This window comes from Lissotriton helveticus, chromosome 5_1 (genome assembly GCF_964261635.1).
Source record: "Lissotriton helveticus chromosome 5_1, aLisHel1.1, whole genome shotgun sequence".
Classification (NCBI taxonomy): Eukaryota; Metazoa; Chordata; class Amphibia; order Caudata; family Salamandridae; genus Lissotriton; species Lissotriton helveticus.
The window spans coordinates 127192332-127217428 of record NC_136065.1 but is presented as its reverse complement, the minus strand read 5'-3'; the positions used below and the strand labels follow the sequence as shown (position 1 = coordinate 127217428).

The 25097-nt window shown below is 42.4% G+C and overlaps 1 protein-coding gene across 1 annotated transcript in view; it reads right to left on the bottom strand.

The window, feature by feature from the left end:
* STOM (stomatin) overlaps nucleotides 1–25097 on the bottom strand; it is a 223892-nt gene that overhangs the window by 36982 nt on the left and 161813 nt on the right. The window contains exons 3-5 of the mRNA XM_078641864.1: nucleotides 21960–22032; nucleotides 4628–4710; nucleotides 3636–3839 (exon numbers count right to left, since the gene is read on the bottom strand). Of these exons, the coding sequence (XP_078497990.1) occupies nucleotides 3636–3839; nucleotides 4628–4710; nucleotides 21960–22032 (360 nt within the window). The remainder of the gene's footprint in view (nucleotides 1–3635; nucleotides 3840–4627; nucleotides 4711–21959; nucleotides 22033–25097) is intronic.

Sequence of the window (25097 nt, the reverse complement as noted above, 5' to 3'; positions counted from 1 at the left end):
AGGTCCCAAAACCGAGACCTATTCGCTATGCCAATGCTTGTTCTATTGGCTATTTGGATGTGTCCTTCCACCTGGTTTGAAATGCATCACCATATATTTTGGATCCTCAATCACTGGTTAAGCAGCCGAGAAGCAACAGGGGACAAGCATTGATACAAGCATCTGGAAACTGGGTGTTATAGAAAAAGAAGTTGCTTTACTTTCTGTGGCATTTTCAAAGCTCACTTCCCAGTGCGGCAGCGCAGATTGACAACTGTTTATAATAATGGTGGCCATGAAAAGACGGCATTCTATATACTTTATTTTTTTCCATGATGGCTGCTACATGCTGCTTTACTTTGTCTGAGCAAGTTTTGAAACTATTGACTAAGAAGCCCTCATCTATATCCTTTTAACACGTATGAAATTGATGACACCATCATGGATTTGTTTTATTCCCATCTCTACAACTGACACCAACTTGCCCAGATGTGAACACTTTTATCCACACCCTCATGAGTGCCTTGAGGAACACATCAAGTACCCAATCATCATGCATGTGCTCTTTAACCATCACAGGGAGGCCATCATGGTCTACCAGAAAACAGTACTCCATCTAAAAGTCTTATTAGTGAAGACTAACTCAAGTTCATCCAGGATTGGACATCGCAAGGAGGCCTTCAACTGAACCCAATAGAAACCAGAGGCGTCCTCATTCCCAAAAGAAATAAACAGGCATTCTGTGAGAAACTGGAAGTATCACACTTCAACTTGGCAAAACAATCATTGTCATTAGGCTTCTCCTCGGCCGCTGTATCTCCTTCCAAACTAATATCATAATGGAACCTCAGTCTGCCGAACATCACATAACCTTCCTAGGCAGAATAAAACAATATCACTGCATTTCTTCCTAGATATATCTGCATATTAGAAGTCCCAACCTGTTATACAGTGTTATTGGCATCTCTATAGAATACACTTCCATCAGATATAATAAATTATGATGCTAGATTTCAAGAACACTTTCCATTTAACTAATCAAAACCTAGTTCTTATGTCCAAAACACAGCACAGTTGAAAAGGTGGATTAAGACCTAAGAGACTCAAGAGCTTGAGGATTTTCAAGCTCTCCAACAACCAACCTTAGGCAAACTATCTAGTTTTCAGACAGAAGATGTACATGCATCTCCTTCAATCTGTGTCCTAACTCCATTATGGAAGGTTGCTATGGTTTCCACATTGCTCTTCTTCGCTCTAAATCAGAGTGGGTCACCACTGAATATTTTTAGGTTGAAGCCTACCAGATAGCACAGCTTGAGATATCAGAAAACATCCCATGGAATGCATTCTGTACCATTGCCTTTGTGGTTTATAACTACCATTTGCTTGCTTTTCATTTGCTGGCTTTATTTGTTTTAGGCTGTCCAGCATGTCTTTGTACCTCCTGTGTAGCATAGTCTATTTACCAGCTCTCAGACTTATACCTTGTACTCTTCCACCAGTGCTCGCTTTCTGTAATAAGGCCTTTAAATTTTGTTCTCATCTTGTCACATTTGCTGAGCATTCAAAGACAATGGTCAAATGTCAGGCTCTGTCTTCAGAGGGAGCTTGGTGTTTACCTTCTCTGACTTCAAAGTGAGAGGATTTGTGTGACAATGTGGGGGGTGGGTAAGGAAAGGTTTTTTCTAGCACACAAAAAAATTATATGTCTGTAAATGTACTGTGCACATATTTCAGAATATATCAGACCTAGGAAAGCACAAATTAACACTTTTTTGTAATTCTTAAGAGTGTTGGAAGCAAATATTTGAATATGACCAAAACAAATGAGTACACATGGTGATGCCATGTCCACACATTATAGTTTGTGCGCTGTATAGTTTTATCACTAAAACTGTATTTCTGTGCAAATGTAATGATCATTTCAATTGAAAACGTGTTGTCTGTAATGGCAGTGCACTACCACACCATGCATTCTCCACTCTACGACACTCTATGTCCCTCCACTCTATGACAGTCTCCTTTACGCCACTAACTTTTATGCATGCTCAAAAGAAGCCACGCTGGTGTACAACACAGCTAAAACACATTGGCAAAGCCAGTAGTTCTTGCATTGGCGAGACCTGTTGACTTTGGCAATTCTTGCTCTAATAAGGATGCAGAAAATGTGTGGAACAATATAAGCATTAGATATGAAGTACAGCATAGCAAATAGAATGTAAACATAAGTATTATGTTATTTTGTATGTAGTAAAATATGTAAAGAGCTAAGCTACGCTGTATCGTCCAAGCTACATGTATGGGTGTGCCAAGGTTATTTTTGATAACCTTCATCAACTTCAATGGGAAACTTTGAAGCTTCAAAAAGTTTTACACTTTTCCAACATTTGTGTGCGAATCAGCTGTTTTGTAATTATTTATGTTTTATGCGTTTTCCATCTGACTCAATATGAATAGAGTGAAATTTGTATTGCAATACAATGAAAATGATCTTGCAGTGTGCAGAACAGCTTTAAAAGGAGAGATGGATTTACTTAAACTAGTAAATCAGAAAGATTGGGACCATTGAAAAAGTTACAAGGCATAAAAGGAAAATGTTGCACTCACCAAACTACGGGCCTCATTATGATGGCAGGTGGACCGCCACCGACAGGACATAGGTGGCGGTTCACCCAACATCCAAGGTAATGACCCGACCGCCGTATTACAATACCAGCGGTCAGACCGCAGAGTGCAGGGGGAAAGATATCCGCCTCCGACACCCCCATGGGGGCAGCAGTCGGATAGTAGTCCCTACAATGAAGGTGGTGCCTGCAAAGGCACCGCCGTAGGGATTACGATGTCCATTTCCGACTGCCATTTCACCGCCATAGAAAGGCTGTCAGAAAGGGACTTTGGAAATTGTTATGTGGTCAGTGGTGCCCCCTCAAACATCCATGCACTATGTGCCAGACACCACATGGTGCCTGGCATACAATGCATGAATGTTTACAAACATGCCTTTATCTACTGCGGCTTGTGCTGCTGCCCTTTTCCAGCTCGCAGCACAAACCGCAATAGAAAAATGCATGTTTCCGCCGCCTTTACACTGGTCGTATCATAATATGGCGGGTTGAACCACCCACTACTTGTTGGGTACTCTCCATGCTTGTCCGACCGCCATTGTAATGAGGCCCTATATGTTTGTTGCTCGGTTTTCTTTCAAGAGATTTTTTACTCCCAATGAATTTGATGAGTTTCTGGTTCTATACTAAACCTGCTAGTCAGTTTGGCTTAAGCTCACAGTAAGAAGAATGCCTCAGCAGCAACCTGTTGATGTAGCACTGGCCATGACAAATGCTACTGTTTAGCATTACGTTACCAATGTGAGACATAACATTTCGGTCAATTAAAGGGAACACTCTCTTAAACTACATCAGGCAATCTAAACCTGACCCTGGCTCAGACTGACTCCATGCCATGCAGAGATTCAGCCCAAGCAAGGGGGTGCCTGGCAAAGGTGGGCAACCTCCTGTCACAACACAGCCTTCGGGTGTCATGCCGAAGGTTTCTAGCACTCTAGACAATGCTTCATTCACTCTCAGCCCTGACAATGACCACATTGGACAGCACCAGAGTTCTCCTGGTGCCCCCTACTATGCTAAAGTGTCACATACCTGCATGTTGTGGGCAATCTCTTCCCTGTCGGACAGTATCTGGGAGAGGTTCTTGGTTCCCAGAACATTCCTCAGCGTGGTCTGTGCCAGCAGCCGGGTGGCAGAGTCTGCATTGGTGATGTTGGCTACAGCCAAGGTGGCATTTTGGACTCGGTAGTAAACCACGCCATCCACACTGACCGTGACAGAGTCTTTAGTGAGAATCTGGAGGGGGAAAAGGAAATATTCAGTACTTCAGCAGGTTCTGTCCATCAAAAATACCTGGAGAGGTCAGTTACACCATCAAATAAACAGGACAACTTCAAATGTAGCCTAGTAAGGTACATTAAAGCATCTTAGGAACAAAGGGAGCATTCAAGAACTCTGGAGATTCATCATGCAGAGTAAATGCAAATGTTGATACAGTGCTCTATACATAGAGCTTAACATCAGCATCAAACCTCTGAAAGTGCTCTTAACAGCTGCAGGTATGAAGAGAGAGGCCCTGGCACACTGGGAGGTTTGCACAGGAACACACAGTGTGAACACGTGGGCAGCCAGGCTTTGATCTCAAATCCACAACATAAGCAACACTATGCCATACAGGAAGCACATCCATTTTTTGGCGGGAAGCATTGTTGTCATTGGCCCGTACAGACTAATTAAATCCAGGAACTGTGCAGGAGAAGGTAACAGGGCAAATAAATTGGCAAATGAAGAATGCCAAGCCTGCAATGTTCAGCATTTACTCTATACGTGCACAATAACTCACTCTAGACACAAGGGGCTGCAGAGTTTATAGTGAATAGTGTGAAAGGATTCTAAAACAGTTTGTGGTGCTCATACACTGCAGTCTTGTACAAGTCAGACCTGCCTCTAGAAAGGGGACCTGTGCAGACTGTATTAATAGTTTGCCAGTGGTAATCAGTTGAACCCGGTGAATATCATGGGCAGCATTTTATAAACCCCCTGTGCATAGCGCCCACAGTAGTCGAGTCTAGGCTCATCTGTACCTCTTGAGGCGGAATATCAAACGAAATTGTTCTCATGTCCACTTTGATGAAGTTGTCGGTGCAGGGCAGGACGAAGAACAGACCTGGGGATGGGAGAAAGAAAGAGGATGGTAAAAGATGGTGCGGTGTTATGTACGCTCATGTCTGGTGTTAATTTACAGGGGTAGTAAGCGAAGCGCTATATAAATGTAATTACAATACAATACAATATTGTGATGTATTCCTATAGGTTCTGTATCGATCCCCCTATTCCTGACCCTATTCTGGTTAACAAGTTAACTAGCAGCCATCCCATGATGCAGAAACCGTTATCTGATTACGCCAGACCACGGCACAGGAGCGCGTTATCTGATTAGGTCATAACGCTTGCCATCTAATTAGGCAAAGCAATATTCCTCCAGCCCCTGATAAGGCATACGGAGTTCTCAAAACAAATCAAACCTATGACAACCTGGGAAAAACCCTGCGGCCATTGTTTTGATTTCACCGAGAACTTCAGCAAAAGAATGTGCTAACGACCAGTTCGTATGACATCCTTATTGACGTATCTATGTCCATCCTTACGTCAATCTCGGCACCTTACAGGTATAAATATTACCGGTATTGCCTTAAGCAAACACACGCGGTGGTGACGAGATCGGAGCAGCCAGACTTGCCGAAGCCCAGAGCAGAGCAGACCCCGCTGGCGCAGCCCCGCCTTCCTGACGCGCTGAGAATGAGACGCTGCTTTCTCCTGCCGAGAAATCCAGCTCTGGCGCTTCCGGGCAGCCCTTGCAGGCAGCCTGGAATATCGAGACCAAAGACGAGAGATACCATCCCTCAACCATCCTAAATTCCAGGTACAGAACTGAATAACCCCTTGCAGAGAATTCTTGAGTCAGTCACTTGGCAAAACAAACTTAACTTAAACTGCTACTTTCTATTCCCGCCCACGTATTAGGCTTAGGTCAGGTACACCGGGGTAGGCGTAGTTAGAAACACCAGTTGAGTACGATTAGTCAAATGTATATGTGTATGTATCCATTTCAAACCACCATATGGCTTAGAAACCATATAAATGTTTTTACAGTATTATTTTATACTTCTGCTTTTATTGTATGCACTTTACTTAACCATAAGTATTGCGATAATATCGATTCATTTCTCTTGTATGAGAAAAGAGACTGATCAATAAATACCATGTTTTATTGAACACGCCCGTCTCTTCCTTTCCTCTACAATCTGGTGAGACTAAGAATGCACGTACTGACTGAGTAAAATAAGTTGTCTTTTGTTTTCACACGACTCTAGAGATACACTCTTGATTAGGGGAGAGCAAAGTTGTCATGTTCTATGGTTGTCAGAAACTAAATCCCTTCTTGTCTATCCAGGGAGGTTCAACTCCTCCTTGCCTATTCGAGAAAGTTTCTAGTGAACTCTGAGCTAGCTGGCAAACCCAAAACTTTAAGTCTAATATCGACAATAGAAGACCTAGTTAACGTCTGGTCTAGGCCTATACTATTGAAGGTATTATTCCAATGCGCAGAGCCTATTGGGATAATAGGAACTACACTACATGGCGCCCAAACGTTTGGAAAGGCGATAAAACTAACGCAAGACATTAGAGTAACTCAGTCGTGCTTTTTCACTCAGACCCCTTTTTTTCCCATAATACTCCAAAGACGTCTGGAGTGGGTGAAAGGTCATATCCGCCAAACCTCGCAGGAGGGAACTCCTATGTATGGTTCTTGGTTCAATCAACGTTGAAGGATACACTGTTCCAAAATATTGTGCATCTAATCTTTGTTTCCATAAGAAACCTGATCTGCAAACAAACGGAATAACCTTCTGGACAGTACAATGTCAGACAGCGAAGGAGAAAGAGAGGCAGCTAGAATAGCAGCTGAACTCGTAGCAGCTGATAATACTATGCAAGAAACAGACCCGGATATAATACTCATCCCGGTCAACATAAGAAAATCTATAACTTTAAAACTTATAGAAAATGGACTGACACCTAGAGGTGGCACAGTCATATTCGTAATAGAGGCACACGAATATCGGCAGACAGAGGTATTCTATTCATGGATACAATTTCCAGCAGCAAACGCTGTAACAAAGCACTTCCACTATTACAAAACAGAGGAACCTCCTAATGAATTCACTCCTTTCGAGGAGGTGGAAGTACCACTTAAATTTCAAGAGCACCTGCTCTTGTTTAAAGGCGCCCTAAAACATAATAATCACATCACCAGGCTCGGTCCATTAGGTAGACCAGGAGCAACGTGGCCGGTCCTAGCCGGATACACACCACATCCAGACATTGAAAGAATGTCTGCAGCAGATCTTTTAATACAACTAAAACAATTAACAAAAGTACATAGACAATTAGTCCAATATGTAATGCGGACTTCAACAATCCAACCAGCCATTAAAATTCCACAGCTGACCCCTCATCAGGGGAACACAAATAAAATTACACCACAGAACATACAGTCCTGCCTAGGTAAAGTACCAGCTAAACGGGAACAAATACCATTCTGGTTAGCACAAAAAATCACCCAAATAGAGGCGGTGTTTCCAGACACCACCCCGTTAGAAAAACACAGGATTCTGACTATCTGTCTTCCAATGGGAATCGCACCACACGTGGAGGACTGTGACACTTGGGGTACAGTCTTTGCTTCCATTTACACAAAAACGCATGGTGTTCCATTCATCTCGGTAATAGCAGATGTGCTAAAACAAATTCAAGATGAATACGGTCCAGAACCCGCTTTAACTCTTGGTATGAAATTACTAAAAGAATTCAAGCAGGTCTCGGCAATACTACTAGCCAACATAAAAGGAGAAGCAGCGAATGTGGCGATCCGCCAGAGGTTAAAAGAGACAGATTTAGCAGACCAACCAGCTGAAATTGCCAGAATTATAGAAAAATCCTATGAGGAACTAGGTAGAGATAGTTTAGGTGGAATACCAGTAAAACCCCGACTGATTGAAAGTCCTGAAAAAGAATTTTTTAATAATAATTTAATATCACAAAAAAAGAGCTGGGATGGAAACAAACAATCCAATCCTAAAGAAAAGAAATTCCAGTCCAGAGGAAGGTCTCCTCGGCGGAGAGAAATATCTCCGAACCAAGGACGCAAGTCTCCCCAAAGGGAGCCCTCTGTGAAAAAATACAACCTTAGAAATAGGGATAACATAAAGAAACCGGATAGATATCAAGATTTTGATACACGTCCCTCTCAATCTTTTCAGACTTCCTTGCAGAAATCCGAAAGAAGAGGACGATCGGAACCCAGGGAAGGGCACGTCAAGTCCAAAGACAAGGAACCTGCTCATCCAAATAAAAAATTACAGTTTCCCAAGAAGAAGGTAGCCAGCATTAAAGTATTCAACAATGCCGAGAATACTGAGGACACAGCTGAAAAACGGAGAGTGGGCTCAGACAATGCTAGACAGCGCAGCAGAAGTGAGCATAGCTCGCAAAGTCCTTATGAATCATCTGGAGACAGTGGACACGAATGAATACCTTCAAGTGGAAACTGCAGACACCAGAGTTAGCAAACCTCACAAAATATATGAAATAACTTTACGTATAGAAGGGGATAAGACTAGAAAAATAAGGGGACTATTTTGGGATAATCTCTCCAAGGGCTATGACATCCTTCTAGCTGAAAAAGACTGGCCACCAGAGTTTGTCAGGGACTGCCCTCATGGCGAAGAAATAATTATGCCTGCCTTCTCAAATCATATCCCAATTCATAAAAAATACACACTTGCTAGAAAGTGGGCAGTAGCTCAAGCTCCTGCTTTATATAAAAATCATGTAGGATGGGATGAGGACTCTCCTCCTCACAAAATCCAGTTAAAATCACAACCTACTGCACAAAGACAGTACCCAATTAAGCAAGAAGCTAAAAAACAGGTAAAAGAAATCCTAGATCAACTAGAATACCAGGGGGTGATTGAAACTTGCACCTAACAAATGAACAACCCTTTGTCTCCAAACCAGACAATTCATATCGTCTAGTTTTGGATTACAGACACCTTAACTCATGTTGCAAAACTTTTGCAGTGCAAAACTCGCATAGTGCAGCACTAATGAATAACAGTGCGCAAAAAATACAAAACAACATTAGACATCTCTAATGGATTCTTTTGTCAAAATATAGCACCAGAGAGCAGATATTTGTCCGCGTTCTCAATAAATGGCGCTCAAAAACAATTCTGTCGGTTACCCCAGGGGTACAAGAACAGCCCAGGGTTATTCTCAGCGAGAGTAACAGAGTTACTGCAAACATATGATGACGAAGCATTATCGTATGTCGACGACATATACCTAACAGACGATGACTTGGATACTCACTTGAAGAGAGTGAACACCATAATACTTGGGTTCGCAGCAGAGGGTTACAAATTCAACTTTAAAAAATCTAGAATAGCCCATCTAACAGTCCTGTTCTTAGGATATGAATTATCAAGTGAAGGCAAAAGCCTGGCTGACAATTTCCTAGAGAAATGTGCCGTACTCCAAGCACCTAGAACACTAAAAAACTTACAGTCAATTCTAGGCTTCCTAAATTTCGGAAGAACATACATTGCAAATTACGCAGAAAGGGTCAAACCCCTTTATGATCTAATAAAACCAGATTTTAAAAGAACGAATTGGACTCAAATACACACAGAAATTCTGAGATCCTTACAAACAGACATGTTAATTAAAACAAAATTAGAAACACGTGATAACACACGCAATCTTGTGATTCGAGTCATCCCAGGAAGATGCGGATTCACATACCTGACCTCTAATGAGGGAGAAAAGGTACCAATTGCATTCAAAACACACTTGTACACAGAAGCTGAAAAGAAATTCAGCATTAAAGAAAACATTGTTCATGCAGTTCAAACAGCAATAACTAGAGAAAAAGATAAAGCTGACGGTAGACGTATCACAGTCAGAACAGCAGAATCAGCTTTTGAGGCATTAACAACCCCATGTAATTTACCAACAACAGCATTGAATCCTAAATGGATACAATGGGTGAATTCAATTACAACGGACAGAGTAAAATACTACTTTGATCCAGAATTAAAAGAATTAAAAAATCTAGAATATGAAAGAACATTCCCTCTGCCAATCGACATTCTGCCATTACGACAGTACGCTTGTGTAATCTATACAGACGGACATGCTCAACCCTCCGTTTGGGGAGAACAAGCATACAACCCCACATGTGAGATTACAAAAGAAGTGTGGCGCGGAGGTAAACTAAGACCTCTATTAACAAAAACACACTCAGTAGAAACTAATTCAGAACAACAGACTGAAATAATAGCATTGAAAATGGCGCTAGATAATGCAGATCGCGAATTCCCGACACTTATAGTGTCCGATTCGTATTACTGCGTCAAATCATATAACAGCGATTTACAGAAATGGATTCAAAACGGTTACAAAGATGACACAGGTGCAACAATACAGCAAAAACTGCTTTGGGAACAAGTAGCTCTTTTACAAAAAGAACTACCAAAGACTCACGTGACACACTCACTGAGTCATCAGCGTGATGGCGTTCACGTTGCAGGGAATTCATTGGCTGAGACAGCCACAGCGGTAGCAACTAAATCGGCTTCCGTAGCTAGAAAAAAGCGTACAGTGAAATACATTGACGGTGAAACAGTGCTGGCGGTGAAAACGTCATCAAAAGGCGACTGCTCAGCGCTACCGATCAACTATCCACTCAATTATACATACATAATCGATGCAAACTCCGTCCCTTTTGCTCGAATCCCTGGAGTGGGGGATAGAGTAATTCCAAACATGGACAGGAGAACTTTGTTAATTGTAGACGCACATATAGGTGAGGGTCTTAGTCACCTCAAACTAAAAGATTCTCTGGAAGAACTACAATCAGTGTACTGGTGGCCAGGCATGAGCCTGCAGCATCACATTTTTGTAAATAAATGCCCGGACTGCAACAGAGATCGCAGTGGCGAGAGAAACGGTATACTACCGTGGCGTTTCACTCCAGAAAGGATCAACAGTAAAAAGCATAGCGTCCGATTAACATATACAGGCTAGTTTCCACTTATAATGTAGATCCCCAGCACTCGGCTGACGTCTGAACTGTTATAAAAAGATTTGCGAGTCTAAATGGCATATACGCTAGGAGCATGCTACGTTTGACCAATGTTTTCACTTTAGCCCTCAAGCCTGTGGGGAAGCATGGCCAAATGAGCATAGCATAGCGGGATTCTTCTCACTTCCTTCCTGAGGGATACGGGATGGTGTAAAGAAAAAAACCAAGGCATAAAGCAATCTATAACAGAAAGGATATTAGGTTTGGGAGCTGGGTGGGTCAAACATCTAATAAGTGTCCAACGTAGTCTAAACAACATGCCAAGAAATTCTCTGAAGGGATTCAGTCCGTACGAATTATTGTTTGGAACTAGGATGTTGGTCTTAGATCTTGACAGTCAGACTTCATTGGTGAAGGAAAAAAGCTTTGATATCAAAGATCGTTTGGCTATTTTGCAGGACTTAAACGAAACAAGAAAAGACCTGAGCAACATAAAGTTGAAACAACAGCCAACAACCACTGAAGAACCACCACCTGTCCCAGCAAGACCTGTCTGGATTCCAAAAGTCGGGGATCTAGTCAGAGAAAAGATCGCGGTAAAGAAGGAATTTGGGCCTTCTTACAGAAAAGCAGTTCCTGTCTTGTCTATCAACGGGACAAGATCAGTTGTACTACCGCCGCTTGCTGGTAAAAAGGAGAACCGAGTTGTATCCATCGACCTGGTAAAACCACAATCATGTGGCCGATAACAAACAGTAGGCCAAGTGGACTCCCAATAAGTAGCAGAACACCAAGATTTCCTACCAATACAGAGGTCCTAACTAAAAGGCTAATCACATTCGAAACGCCTACAGAACAACAACAAGGACTATGCAACAATGCAATGGAACTCACACCTCTGAAAACCCAAATAAAAACATTTAGTAGAGACACACCAACCTACAATGAAGTAACAAATGAATATGCTGAAGCTGCAAGAAACAGTAATCCTGAAGCAATTGGAACAATTGACAGAACGGCATCCGGCTACTTCATAAACTTCGATGATTCCTCTGAAGACCTCAGTGAATCAAAGACACAGCCATCAACAAAAACCTTTAAAGATAAAGCTAAAGAACTTTTGAAACAACTGAAAGAAACCTATCTGATTTCTCCATGGATTGAATTTTGGGTGGCCTTTGGTGCATTTATCCTCATACTTTGGCTCATCATGATACTATGCTTGGGACGCTTCATTGAGGGAAAATATGCTAAAATGGACACAGCAAGCCAGAAAATCAACTTGATCCTCAAGCCACACACATCTTCACACGTCGAGAAAAGAGAACTTTCTTCAGTCAACTTCACAGCCAATCCTATACCGGGTGGGGTAGCATGGGACAACACTGACTATGAAATTTAGGGTCCGGTTGAAATCCTGAAATATCCACACCAAATCAAGATCTCGTTGAGTGACTTTGTAAAACCAAGCTCATTTGCTGATGATTGGGACTTTGAAAGTATAAATAATATGATGTCTGACTTAGTGATGTCTGCTAAATTTACCAAACATGATTATTTGCAGGGTTCGTCTAATTATGATAGTATGTACTGTTACAACCACTATGGTAACCATTTTTTACATAAATCTGCACAACCTAGAAATGTTTTAAATTATAATCAATGGGAACATTGTGCAACCCCTCCAAAAGGAAGCTCAAGAACCTTTTATGACAAATATTCATACTTTTCAGGGTTCAACACAAGTAATGCTGAAACATTTTATTTCAAATTGTCAAATAAGACAGGAACAAAAACCATGCTTACAAACACGAAATTGATATATTCAGACTCATTTTTTGAACAAATGAATACCTTTGGTTTTGATTATTGGGACAAAAATGTTGAAGTAAAAAGTGTTTGGGGTACAAAAGAATGGCAAGTACAAGGTATAGAATCATTGTTTAGAGCCTGCATGATCCCAGAACAAATTATATTTTTGAATGACACTGTTCAACAAACTACCTGTCTTGGCCTAGCCAAAATCAAAGACTTAAATAAACCGTCTATTCCAAAGCCAACTATAAACAGCAATAGCTCTACAGATGAAGAGATAGACGTAAACTATGTATTAAACCAAAACAGAACACATCCTGATTGGAAACAATGGTTAATCTGGCCCACAGATACTAATAACTGTCAAGACAGATTCCTGAACAAAATACAGGGGTTCACATTGACCAGGCCAGATCCTAGATATTCCCAAAGACAACACCCAGGGATAATAACCACCTACAGTGTGGGCAAACTCTGCCTTCAATGGCTACAAACTTCCACACTGACAGAAATTAAGCAACACCTAACTTTACTTACTGATGGTGCTGACTTGCGTGATTTCATTATGGGACCACGCAAACAGCGTCAAAAACGCTTCATAGCAGCCTCTGTATATGCAGCTTACAACGAGGCCTGGAAGGTAACTCAAATTGAGACAGCAGAAAGTATACGGGAAATTGACCGTATTAATTTGGAAAAATCACTTTCTGTAGTGGACAATGGGTTAATGACTCTGTCCTCAAGAATTTTTTCTTTGGACAGCATTGTGTCTTCAGCAATCGACATAATATCGCAAGACTTACTGTTGTTACAACACGGTCAGTCTCAATTGCGTTCTATTGTACAGCTTGGCTGGGCGTTACAAAACCTGCGTTCAGGCTATGTGCCTTGGCGTTTAATCAACACAACGTCACTATTCAATATCTTTAACCTTACTGATAAACAAATCAGTATGGCACAAAAGGGTGCTGATTATACAATCCTGAGCATTGAGAAACTCGAGAGATTACCAGTGACAATGTCAGAACGACCTGTCAGTGAATGGATAATACATGGGATAATTAATATTCCAATATCAACCTTCAGGTTTCAATACTGCCAAAAATATATACAGGCTGGCATGTACGAAAAATTGGGAAAAGGGTACATTAAGACAACATGGAACTTGCCCTATTCACATGCATGTGTCAGTAATAAAGGACAGAAAGTGTTTCTTAGTGGCAATAATTGTGCGATGTCACTAAGCGGTACACTTCTGTGTAATGGAATTAGTTTGCATGGAGCCTGTGAAGGGAACTCAAATAACCTTTCATGTCACCAGCTAGGCGCACCTGCAACAGAGATAGAACCATTCTTTAAAAGACTCTATAACGGGAGTTACATTCTAATTGTGGATCGCAGATGTTGTAGTTTACTGCCCGGGGTTCCTTATCTCATAAGTACGACTGCGAAGGTCATGTGCTGTGGACGCTTATTGTTCCCCAGCTCCTTTCCAGACAGGGAGGCAAGGGCATGGCCTAACTTGAAAATTACTTCTATTCGAATAGATACTTTAAGCAGAATGAAAACAGTGCTTCTTCAGACGCCGACCAGGCTCACGTCATAAAAAGAAACGTATGATCTCCTAGTCGCAAGGACGACTGCAGAGATTCACTCTTTGTTATCAACTAATTCCCCCATACATTTCGCAGAAATCCTGAATGAAATCTTAAATATTTCTGATACCAGTGGAGTCTCAAAAGTATTTAAGACAGTATTTTCGATGGCATTAACACCATTCAAAGCCATACTGGGTATTTTTCCAGACTTCGTCCATTCGATTTTTGGCGGACTTCCCCTCATTTTGGGACTAATTGCAGGAATCCTATTCTTGGTCCTTATATTTCGTTATGGCAAAACATGTCACAGACAAAACACCTGCGACAAGGGAAGAAACAATCCGAGCCATTGGATACCGGGACCGGATATCAAAAATCCTGGGACTTTCCCGGCTTAGAGACCTAAACATGACTTGGTTTCTTTCATTTCGACCAATGTGGCATCGATGTGTTTTACCTGTATTAAGGTGCTTGCTGTGCGGAGAAGAATGCGTGTTGGACACCTGTCTGACGCTACAATCGGATGCGCCAATGGATGCAGAAGCATTGTTGGGTCCGGTAACGGCCCATGCATTGTGCTGCCCTCAACGGCTGCCAATCCTGATGACGGCATTCGTGGAAACTTCACCACTACGATTAAGGGGTAGTGAAGTTCAAGATGAAAGCAGCATCGATCAGGTACGACCTTCTGTCAGCAATACTAATCAAAACGTCAATGGAGACAATCATGCACATGAATGCATGGTTACACCTTTTTCCGAGTTAGTGGAACTTTCACAGGAAGCTGTTGACAGCTTTTTCGACAGTCTCAATGATATGATGTTCTCACCAGAGCAGAAATAACGACTTTGGAGCAAGCTAGCACACGGCGTTCCCAACACCCTGAATTTGGCCTTCAACTTTAATAACAAAATAGCATGAACAATTTTCCCTCCAGTTCACGGACAGCAATTTTTCAGCAGCCCCAAAATATTTTTACGATTTTTCGGGACACTTATCTTCTGCTTAAAGTAAGAACTATTCTTAGAGAACTGAATTTCTATTTTTAGAAACTTTATAGACATTAGCTGCCCGCTGGTATGTTCATAATTATTTTTATTCTGTGATGAAGTGGTCTCGAACTTTTCTTCTGTATTAAGAGCCATTTCATGTGTAATTCTCATATTCAAATTAGTAATAATGTATACATATGCGTGATTAATTTAGCATTATTCTACAGCTTGAGTGCATATAGTACATGTGACTATTTTTTTCCGTATATTACATAATTTCGAAATGCATTATATGTATTTTGGGGTGGTAAGGTATACACGATACTCTACAGTATGTTTTACTATGCCTAGATTCGTAAATATGGCCATAGTTAGCGTGGAGTGGGTGTGATGTATTCCTATAGGTTCTGTATCGATCCCCCTATTCCTGACCCTATTCTGGTTAACAAGTTAACTAGCAGCCATCCCATGATGCAGAAACCGTTATCTGATTACGCCAGACCACGGCACAGGAGCGCGTTATCTGATTAGGTCATAACGCTTGCCATCTAATTAGGCAAAGCAATATTCCTCCAGCCCCTGATAAGGCATACAGAGTTCTCAAAACAAATCAAACCTATGACAACCTGGGAAAAACCCTGCGGCCATTGTTTTGATTTCACCGAGAACTTCAGCAAAAGAATGTGCTAACGACCAGTTCGTATGACATCCTTATTGATGTATCTATGTCCATCCTTACGTCAATCTCGGCACCTTACAGGTATAAATATTACCGGTATTGCCTTAAGCAAACACACGCGGTGGTGACGAGATCGGAGCAGCCAGACTTGCCGAAGCCCAGAGCAGAGCAGACCCCGCTGGCGCAGCCCCGCCTTCCTGACGCGCTGAGAACGAGACACTGCTTTCTCCTGCCGAGAAATCCAGCTCCGGCGCTTCCAGGCAGCCCTTGCAGGCAGCCTGGAATATCGAGACCAAAGACGAGAGATACCATCCCTCAACCATCCTAAATTCCAGGTACAGAACTGAATAACCCCTTGCAGAGAATTCTTGAGTCAGTCACTTGGCAAAACAAACTTAACTTAAACTGCTACTTTCTATTCCCGCCCACGTATTAGGCTTAGGTCAGGTACACCGGGGTAGGCGTAGTTAGAAACACCAGTTGAGTACGATTAGTCAAATGTATATGTGTATGTATCTATTTCATCCATTTTAAACCACCATATGGCTTAGAAACCATATAAATGTTTTTACAGTATTATTTTATACTTCTGCTTTTATTGTATGCACTTTACTTAACCATAAGTATTGCGATAATATCGATTCATTTCTCTTGTATGAGAAAAGAGACTGATCAATAAATACCATCTTTTATTGAACACGCCCGTCTCTTCCTTTTCTCTACAATCTGGTGAGACTAAGAATGCACGTACTGACTGAGTAAAATAAGTTGTCTTTTGTTTTCACACGACTCTAGAGATACACTCTTGATTAGGGGAGAGCAAAGTTGTCATGTTCTATGGTTGTCAGAAACTAAATCCCTTCTTGTCTATCCAGGGAGGTTCAACTCCTCCTTGCCTATTCAAGAAAGTTTCTAGTGAACTCTGAGCTAGCTGGCAAACCCAAAACTTTAAGTCTAATATCGACAATAGAAGACCTAGTTAACGTCTGGTCTAGGCCTATACTATTGAAGGTATTATTCCAATGCGCAGAGCCTATTGGGATAATAGGAACTACACTACAATATATGCTATACTTGCTTATAGGGGCGTTCAGCCAGTTGTCTCCGCCCACTGGTCTGCTTGAGTGTCAATCATATATTAGTTAGTAGTGCCAATCATATTTTCGTTAGGTGTGTTAATCATATTTTTGTTAGGTGTGTCAATCATATTTTTGACAGGTCCACCACAGCAAACAGCACGGGACACAAGTTCAGCACAGATTTCGAACAGTGGCTTTCTTTTCTGTGAGCTGGCCTTGTTCTGCTCTTGCACAATGCACACCTCCACAGAAAAACAAGCCCCTTATACAGTTTTACCTAAAATATTTCACAGACATTGGTAGAGCCAAAAGTCGCCAGCCAACGCCAGAAGTATTGGCTTTGCTAATGCTGGTTTCTTTTGGGAGCTCGCTTGGGAGGCCACTTGATGCTTTCTGCCTACAATGGCCTTAAAGCATGGACTCTCAACAATAGCGACTTTGGTACAATAGGGGGGACAGAGCTTTAAGTGGCACTAGATGATAAAATGTTTTTCCATCACTGCTTTTTAGTCCATTCTCTTCTATATCAACATTCAAACAGGATAGAGGAGATCTCGCCAATGAAATGTTCGAGGACATGACTATCTGCGCCAACATAGTGGTAGTAAGCGCTATATAAATGTTACTCTAGAATACATACAGCAAAAGGGGCTCCTGAGATCTAAAATAACGTTGTGGAACTTCTGGTGGAACAGAGGGGAGGAGGATATAAGAGCGCGAGGGATTACCCTGGATCAGGCAAGGGAAACGCTAAAAGTGCACATAAAATGTTGCATAAATGCTGCCCATATGTCACCATCCGGATTACAGGGCTTGTTGTTTTCATGTATGCAGAATGCTCCTTAGCACATCTGGCTATTAATGTACAATATAAAAGCCTACATTCAACGGAGCCATCCAAACACCTGCCACAAACCTCTACGACACAGATGGCAGTGCCTCTCTATACAAGGCAGCAAACACAACAGAACACCAGAAACACTTTCCTACAAACACCACAACAGGAAAGGCCACGAACAAGGTATCCTGTTGCTAGGTAGCAAACAAAATGCAAATTGTCAACAGAAGGGTTCAACTATATAATCAAGGACAAGGGTGATGGGTCGCCTCACTGCCACTAATCTAAAACCCAGCAAACTCTCCCTCCCATGCTACACATGATGTACAAATACATGAATCACTGGCGCAGAACAGATCCGAATGAGAAGACAGGATGAACCAAGATAAAGTGCCATAAGGTGAACGCGGACGGCACTTACGTGCTCTAGAACCGATTAATATACACCATTGCACCATACTTTATGTCAGGATCGGGCCAACCAGAGCGCTCATGTGTCTGACATCACTCCAAAGGATGCAGTCTAGTCTGATCTGCCAACCAACAACCACCCACATGAAACACACAGCCCTAGGTCTGCAGGACTGACCTTGCTCTTCTGTGTGGGAAGGGCAAATCAAACAGTGCCAGGAGCCTCAATGTAAGACTTTTTGATGGTGCCTAGAAAAGGTGGTCACGCTTCTAAGGTTGCTTGTCATCCATGGTTTGACCAAGCTTTGGGCTGCACATTTGAGCGTGGTGGTTAGGCTAATTCGGTGATCTGTGGATAACCTCGACTGTATCAGAACGAAACATGATGGAACTAGGATGGATAATGGAACGCTAATTACAGACGAAACATGATGGAACTAGGATGGATGATGGAACGCTAATTACAGATGAAACATGATGGAACTAGGATGGATGATGGAGTGCTAATTACAGATGAAACAGGGTGGCACTAGGACGGATAATGGAACGCTAATTACAGACGAAACATGGTAGAACTAGGATGGATAATGGAATGCTAATTACAGACGAAACATGATGCAACTAGGATGGATGATGGAACGCTAATTACAGATGAAACATGATGGAACTAGGATGGATGATGGAGTGCTAATTACAGATGAAACAGGGTGGAACTAGGACGGATAATGGAACGCTAATTACAGACGAAACATGGTAGAACTAGGATGGATAATGGAATGCTAATTACAGACGAAACATGATGCAACTAGGATGGATGATGGAGTGCTAATTACAGATGAAACAGGGTGGAACTAGGACGGATAATGGAACGCTAATTACAGACGAAACATGGTAGAACTAGGATGGATAATGGAATGCTAATTACAGACGAAACATGATGCAACTAGGATGGATGATGGAGTACTAATTACAGATGAAACATGATAGAACTAGGATGGATGATGGAACGCTAATTACAGATGAAACATGGTAGAACTAGGATGGATGATGGAACGCTAATTACAGATGAAACATGGTAGAACTAGGATGGATGATGGAGTGCTAATTACAGATGAAACATGGTAGAACTAGGATGGATGATGGAACGCTAATTACAGACGAACCATGATGGAACTAGGATGCATAATAGAACACTAATTACAGCATATATCCTCAGTAGTTCACAAGAAAGAACCGAAAGCAGTATCCTCATCACCTTGTTAAAGGTACCAGAGCCATAAATTATGCTAATACTGTTAAATCCCTGACTGCACAGAAGCATAAGTGCCTTTATAAAGTAACACAATGATGAATTGCACTCTATCTACAAACGCCTGCAAATGTACCTCATGCAGAACACCTTCTACCAAGACCACTATGCTAACAAATCAGGTGCAATAACCTGCTGATGCCACCACCGGCACAGCGTAAACACATTAAAAAAAATTAATCCTGGCTTTACAGAGTTGGGGCCTGATAACCTACGCAAACTTGACAAATCTTCCCCCATTTGGGATTTCCACACAAGGTCCAGGTTACCATCTCGCTTGTTCTGTCTAAACTCAATTACGCCAATAGCCTCTACCACGGATCACCTTTAACGACAATGAAAAGACTACAACGGATTCAGAACTCAGCTGTCTGAATACTCTTACATAGAAAACAGCAATACCACAACTCCCCTGCATTGGTTAGCGGTCGGCGGCAGATCCAGGTATAAGCTGCGTTATATCACCCACAAAGTGATACATGGAACAGGACTGCTCTTCATCAGGAATAAAATCACCAAACGCATTCAAGAAAGGAATCTCTGCTCTAGAGTGGCACCTCACCTCAAAATCCCAAGGTACAAGAAAAAAACCATGGGTGACACATCCTTCTCTGTTCAAGCAGCCAAACTATGGAACTATTTACTCCCAACATAAGATCCACGGATAACCACATTATCTTCAGAAAACTACTCAAGAATTGGCCCTTCCCCACATAACCACCATACGCAAACAGAAATATACAGCATATCTCTGTGTAAATAAGCATTTAATTGTACTATAGTTATATACCTAAATATGTGTATTGCTTTGAATAAACATGTAGAATAATTATGTTTAAAAAAAAAATAGAAATTCATTAGTTCTGCTTAACAAATGTACATATTACTATCTATTACATTATTCTATGTTTTTAACATGTATATAAATGACTGCATAAATAGGTACGTCTTTTATCATAACTATTTATCTACAATTGCTTCACTATTGAATTACAAATAAATAAATAAAATTAATTTAAAGTACAACACTTGAAAGCTGAGGTTTATTTAATGCATCTTTAATCTACATATACTACCGTACTTTATGCATTTATATACCTTCCATGTACTTATGGATCTATATATTTATTTCTTTTCTTCTAATTCAGCATATCCAATGCACTACCCTAAACCGCTCTCAATATATCCTTTACCTCAAATCGGACTCCTCTCAAACCTCTTTCTACTACGCTTTCCAATGCACCATCCTACTTCTCACCCTATACCTCTTATCAATATATACTCTACCTCCACTCACTCATTCTTCCATCCCAAACCCCATACCACTAAAATGATTCCCAAAATAACTCTTTCTAGACTTTTCCTGACTCTACCCCTCCTTGCATCATCTCATACATCTTTTACTATTCCGATCTCCCAAAACAAGCCTTTCTAAACCCTTTCCTCCTACTCTTCCCCCTCCACCTCCCGTTTACTCATCCCAAGCTTCCTCCTACTGGTATGAGTTCCAAAACAAAACAAAAAATATATAAAGTTCTAAACCCTTCCCTCTTCTAACCCTCCCCTACCCAATCCAAATAACTGACTAACATATCCAAAATTGCTTTCATATTTCACTATACTAATTCTCCACTAATCCTTTATAGGTTCCGGAGTAGCGTGCTACTCACTGAAAATGTGCTTTGACGCCTCGTCAGGGGTAGTAAGTGCTATATAAATGCAATAACAATACAATACATGAACTATTCCTGTGTGACTCCATCAGACACACATGTGGATTGACACAGAGACCCCCAAACCCCAACCCAAACAATTGTGGCCACCTTTGAGCATGCCCATTGTGTTGGGTAGGTGGACAGCCGCTCTCCGGGTCAGGAGTGTGGAGTCATTGAGTACACAAACAGGGCCAAGGCGTTGGTTATGTTGTGCTATGTCTTCTACAAGCGGGGATAAGAGGGATGTTACGCCACTTTCCGAAACAATACTCACCCCTTTCATGCATGGATATTAATTTTAAGAAAGAATGCACAGACTTTTGAAGAAAAATCGACTTCCAGAGTTATGCAAAGTGTGGATTTATTACAAAAATGGTCTTTCCGAATCTGTGCACCATGTTGGCTAGAGTAATTGACATGAGTAGGTAGTTGAAGGTCCAAGAAAAGAAACGGAAATACTGCACTACAGACAAATCTTTTATTCCGCCAACAATTTCCGCTTCCTAGCACTTCCCATATAATTTTCTTGCACGACCGACATTACAAAATGGTTACCCTGGGGAGAATGGAGGTAAATTATGTATGACCCGACAGAGCAGTGACAATGATGTGCAGCGACTGCAAACGAATGTATCCGCATCTTTTACTGAGTGTGTCCACCTCACGCTCTGCCTTTTAAAAAATGTTTTCCCATCAATCTTCCCTGTTTTGTATTAAGTGGACCAAAGAATCTCATTTGAAGCCTGCTCCACTAACACTGGTTGACCAATGAGCAATCAGGAAGGACGGAAGCCATCTTGCCCGTCTGAGGATGGCGCGCGCTGCACTCACCGGGTCCCTTGGCGCCTCCCCGCAGGATGCGGCCCAGCCTGAAGATAATGGCTCGTTCATACTCCTTGACAATCTGCAAAGAGAAGTCATTTCATGAAGGTCGGCGAAAGCCACAGAGAGCTCACAGCATGGATTTTGTGTGTTTGTGACACTTCAGAGAACATTGCTTCCTAACTGTGGCAGCTATAAACACATCATCAATCAGAGGCGGTACATTTGTCAGCAACAGCAGCATATTCTGAAATGACTGATGTGCCAAAACTGAATAATTTAACAAAACATGGATGCATGCATTTGTCTATGCAGTGGTGTTTATACAGTGCAAGCATAGCTGAGCAGCAATGGATCCCAGTATAATGGTGCTTGGAAACAATGCACGATTGGGTACAGCAACGAGGGAATTACACAATTGAACAGCACAATGAGATTACATTTCACAATACAAAAGCATTATATTTCGTACATATTTACAAATTACAGCTGTAGGCAGGGGCAGCTCCTCCGCTATGGCAAGAAGTGTCACCCCCACTGCTGAAATGCAGCAGGCAGAAGAAAAATAAAATGACAATAAAACTATTTTATTCCAATCCACGAGTTTAGGGTGGGGCGGGCCATGTCGCTTCACTACCAGGGGGAGGAGGAGTGGTAGGCACTGAAAGTACACGTAGATTTGGCCAGCCGCCCACGGCCGGCCAAACAGACATGCGCACTTGGATAGCTCCAAGCTTTTCCTTGGAGATACCCGCAGTCCCCAGGGCACAGGCTCCCACTCCCTGCTGGAGAATGAGACCGGCCCGCTCCGCCCAATCCCAGAGCTACTCTCATGCTGGGAGTAATAGCATGAGAGCAGCGTTGAGAATGTGTGGAGAGTCGGTACTCCTGGGGATTGGAGTGCCGGGATCAGATGAGCAGCGTGGCGAGGGAGCAGAAGATCGCGGCAGCCGGCAGCGAAAGGTAAGTGTAGTCCCCCCACCCCCCTTCTGCCCCTTCCCCCCAGGTCAGATTGGCAGTAGCTGCCACTGGTTGCAGGCACCATGTGTGAAAGAATCAGCTTGTTGGCATGATGGCGCACATGTTTTCTAGCTCTTTCCCTCATGTCTTTCATCATGCCTCACACTGGCAAATCCCTTCCCGTTGCTGTCCCCCTTCTGTTGCAAGGTCTCTTTCATGTGCTCCCTATGTCCCCAATGTTCTATGTTGCTTTCTAGCTTGAATGCTTCTCCTCAGGCTCCCATGTTGTTCGGCCTGACGTGCAGCTTTTACCCTCCCCCAGCTACTCTTCGTAGCTTCACCCACCCCTCCTCCTTTGGCCCACATGCCCATCCTTTCTTTAAAATTATTTTTCCTAGGGAGGAGCAGGCATCAACCTGCTCTTGGCCTCTCATCCTTAAGAAGGAGCTCTGGAATCACAATTTAAAATCTTAACTTATGGTGAAGTCATATTTTAAATTGCCATTCTGAAAAAGCCACTTTTATAAAGTTGAAGTTTTTCTGCCTTATCCATTTAGTGCCTATAGCAGGTCTCTGGTCACATGCCTGGGTATGGGTCACAATTGGGTTTAGCAATTCCTCTTAGACAGCCACAAACAATAGGGAGCTTAGGTATGTCTAGATGTAAATGTATTGCGACTTATATAGCGCACGTATCACCCGAAGGCATAGATGGGCCATCCTGGCAGGATAGGAGAGAAGAGCTGGGCACATCCCCACTTACACTTGAATGGGCTGTGCCCTGCCTTCACACAAAGGGCCTAACGACCCTGCATTGTCACCTTAGCCAGCTTGTAGCCAGGGGAGGAGGGAGAGGGTATTCCATGCACTTTAAAAACACTGCCTAGAAGCTTATTCCACATTCCAGAAACAGGGCACCAGGGTATAAAAGAAGCACCACAGACACCAATTCTTCAGTACACTTCTGGACTTGTGGATGCTCTGCTAGGAAGGACTGCTGGGCTGCTGAAGGACTGCCACTCTGCTGAACTGCATTCTGCTTGACTCCTGATTTGCTCACCTGCTGCCCTCTTACCTGGGTGAGAAGGACTGAGCCTCCATCTCTTGAACCTAGTGTGACTTCAAGGGCTAGTTAGCTGTTCTCCTGACCTGAAGCCTCTGCACCTGGACTGTGCCATTTGATAGTCTACTCTCCCAAGTGGCACCACCCCACTTCTGGACACTTGGAAGTGAGCCTAAGGTCCATGCCAACCTCCGTGAACCCAGTGGAAACAAAACATGTTCTCTCCTGCACAGCGCATCCCAGAGTAGAACTCATGCATTGCTGCCGGTGCATGGCTTTGACCTGTCCCAAAGACCTGCATCACTGCCGCAGTTGCGACGCAGGCCCCCACATCTCCATTTGACAGCAGCCTTGACGACAAACTGAATTCTGGCCCACAGCCTCATAGCTCTTCGGAACTGGCGCTTCGCCCCAACCACGCACTGCCTCCTTGATGCCAGACTTCCCATCGCAAGCCCCCGACAACAGGATCTTCTATTGCAGCGCATGACCTTGTATTCTAGCTTTACTGCATCTCAGACGTGATTCTTTGGTTCATCTGTGCAATGCCTGTTTGACAAGGATCTTCACAAAACTCCACAATCAGGATTTAAGGTACTTTGTTTAGCGGACCTAATTTGGTCCCTGTAGCAGTTGGCCTGAACTTTTGACTTTGTTCCACTTGGCGCAACCAGATCTCCACAGCTGGCACTTTGTGCTTTTGACACTTCTATTCACTGAAATCTTTAAAAACTCATAACTCTGGTTCTACTGATTGGATTTTTGCCATTTTGGTCTAGTTTCATTTATTATAAATAACACTAGTTTTCTAATACTGTGGCGCATTTTCACTGTGCCACTGTTTGAAGAGTTGCCCCAAATACTTTATACATTGCCTCTAAGTTATGCCTGACTACTCTGTGCCAAGCTACCAGGGGGTTGAGCACAGGTTAATTTGAAGTTTGCTTTTGCCTTACCCCGACGAGGATTGTGGTAGCTGCTTGACCAGGGCTTACTCCCCAGTCAACCAGTAATCCAATGTTTTACACTAAGCATCTTCATAGCACACCGTAAAGATAATAAGACTATTTATTTAACATGGTTGGATTTTAATTCCTTGGTACAGCACAAGAGTACTCTCTAAA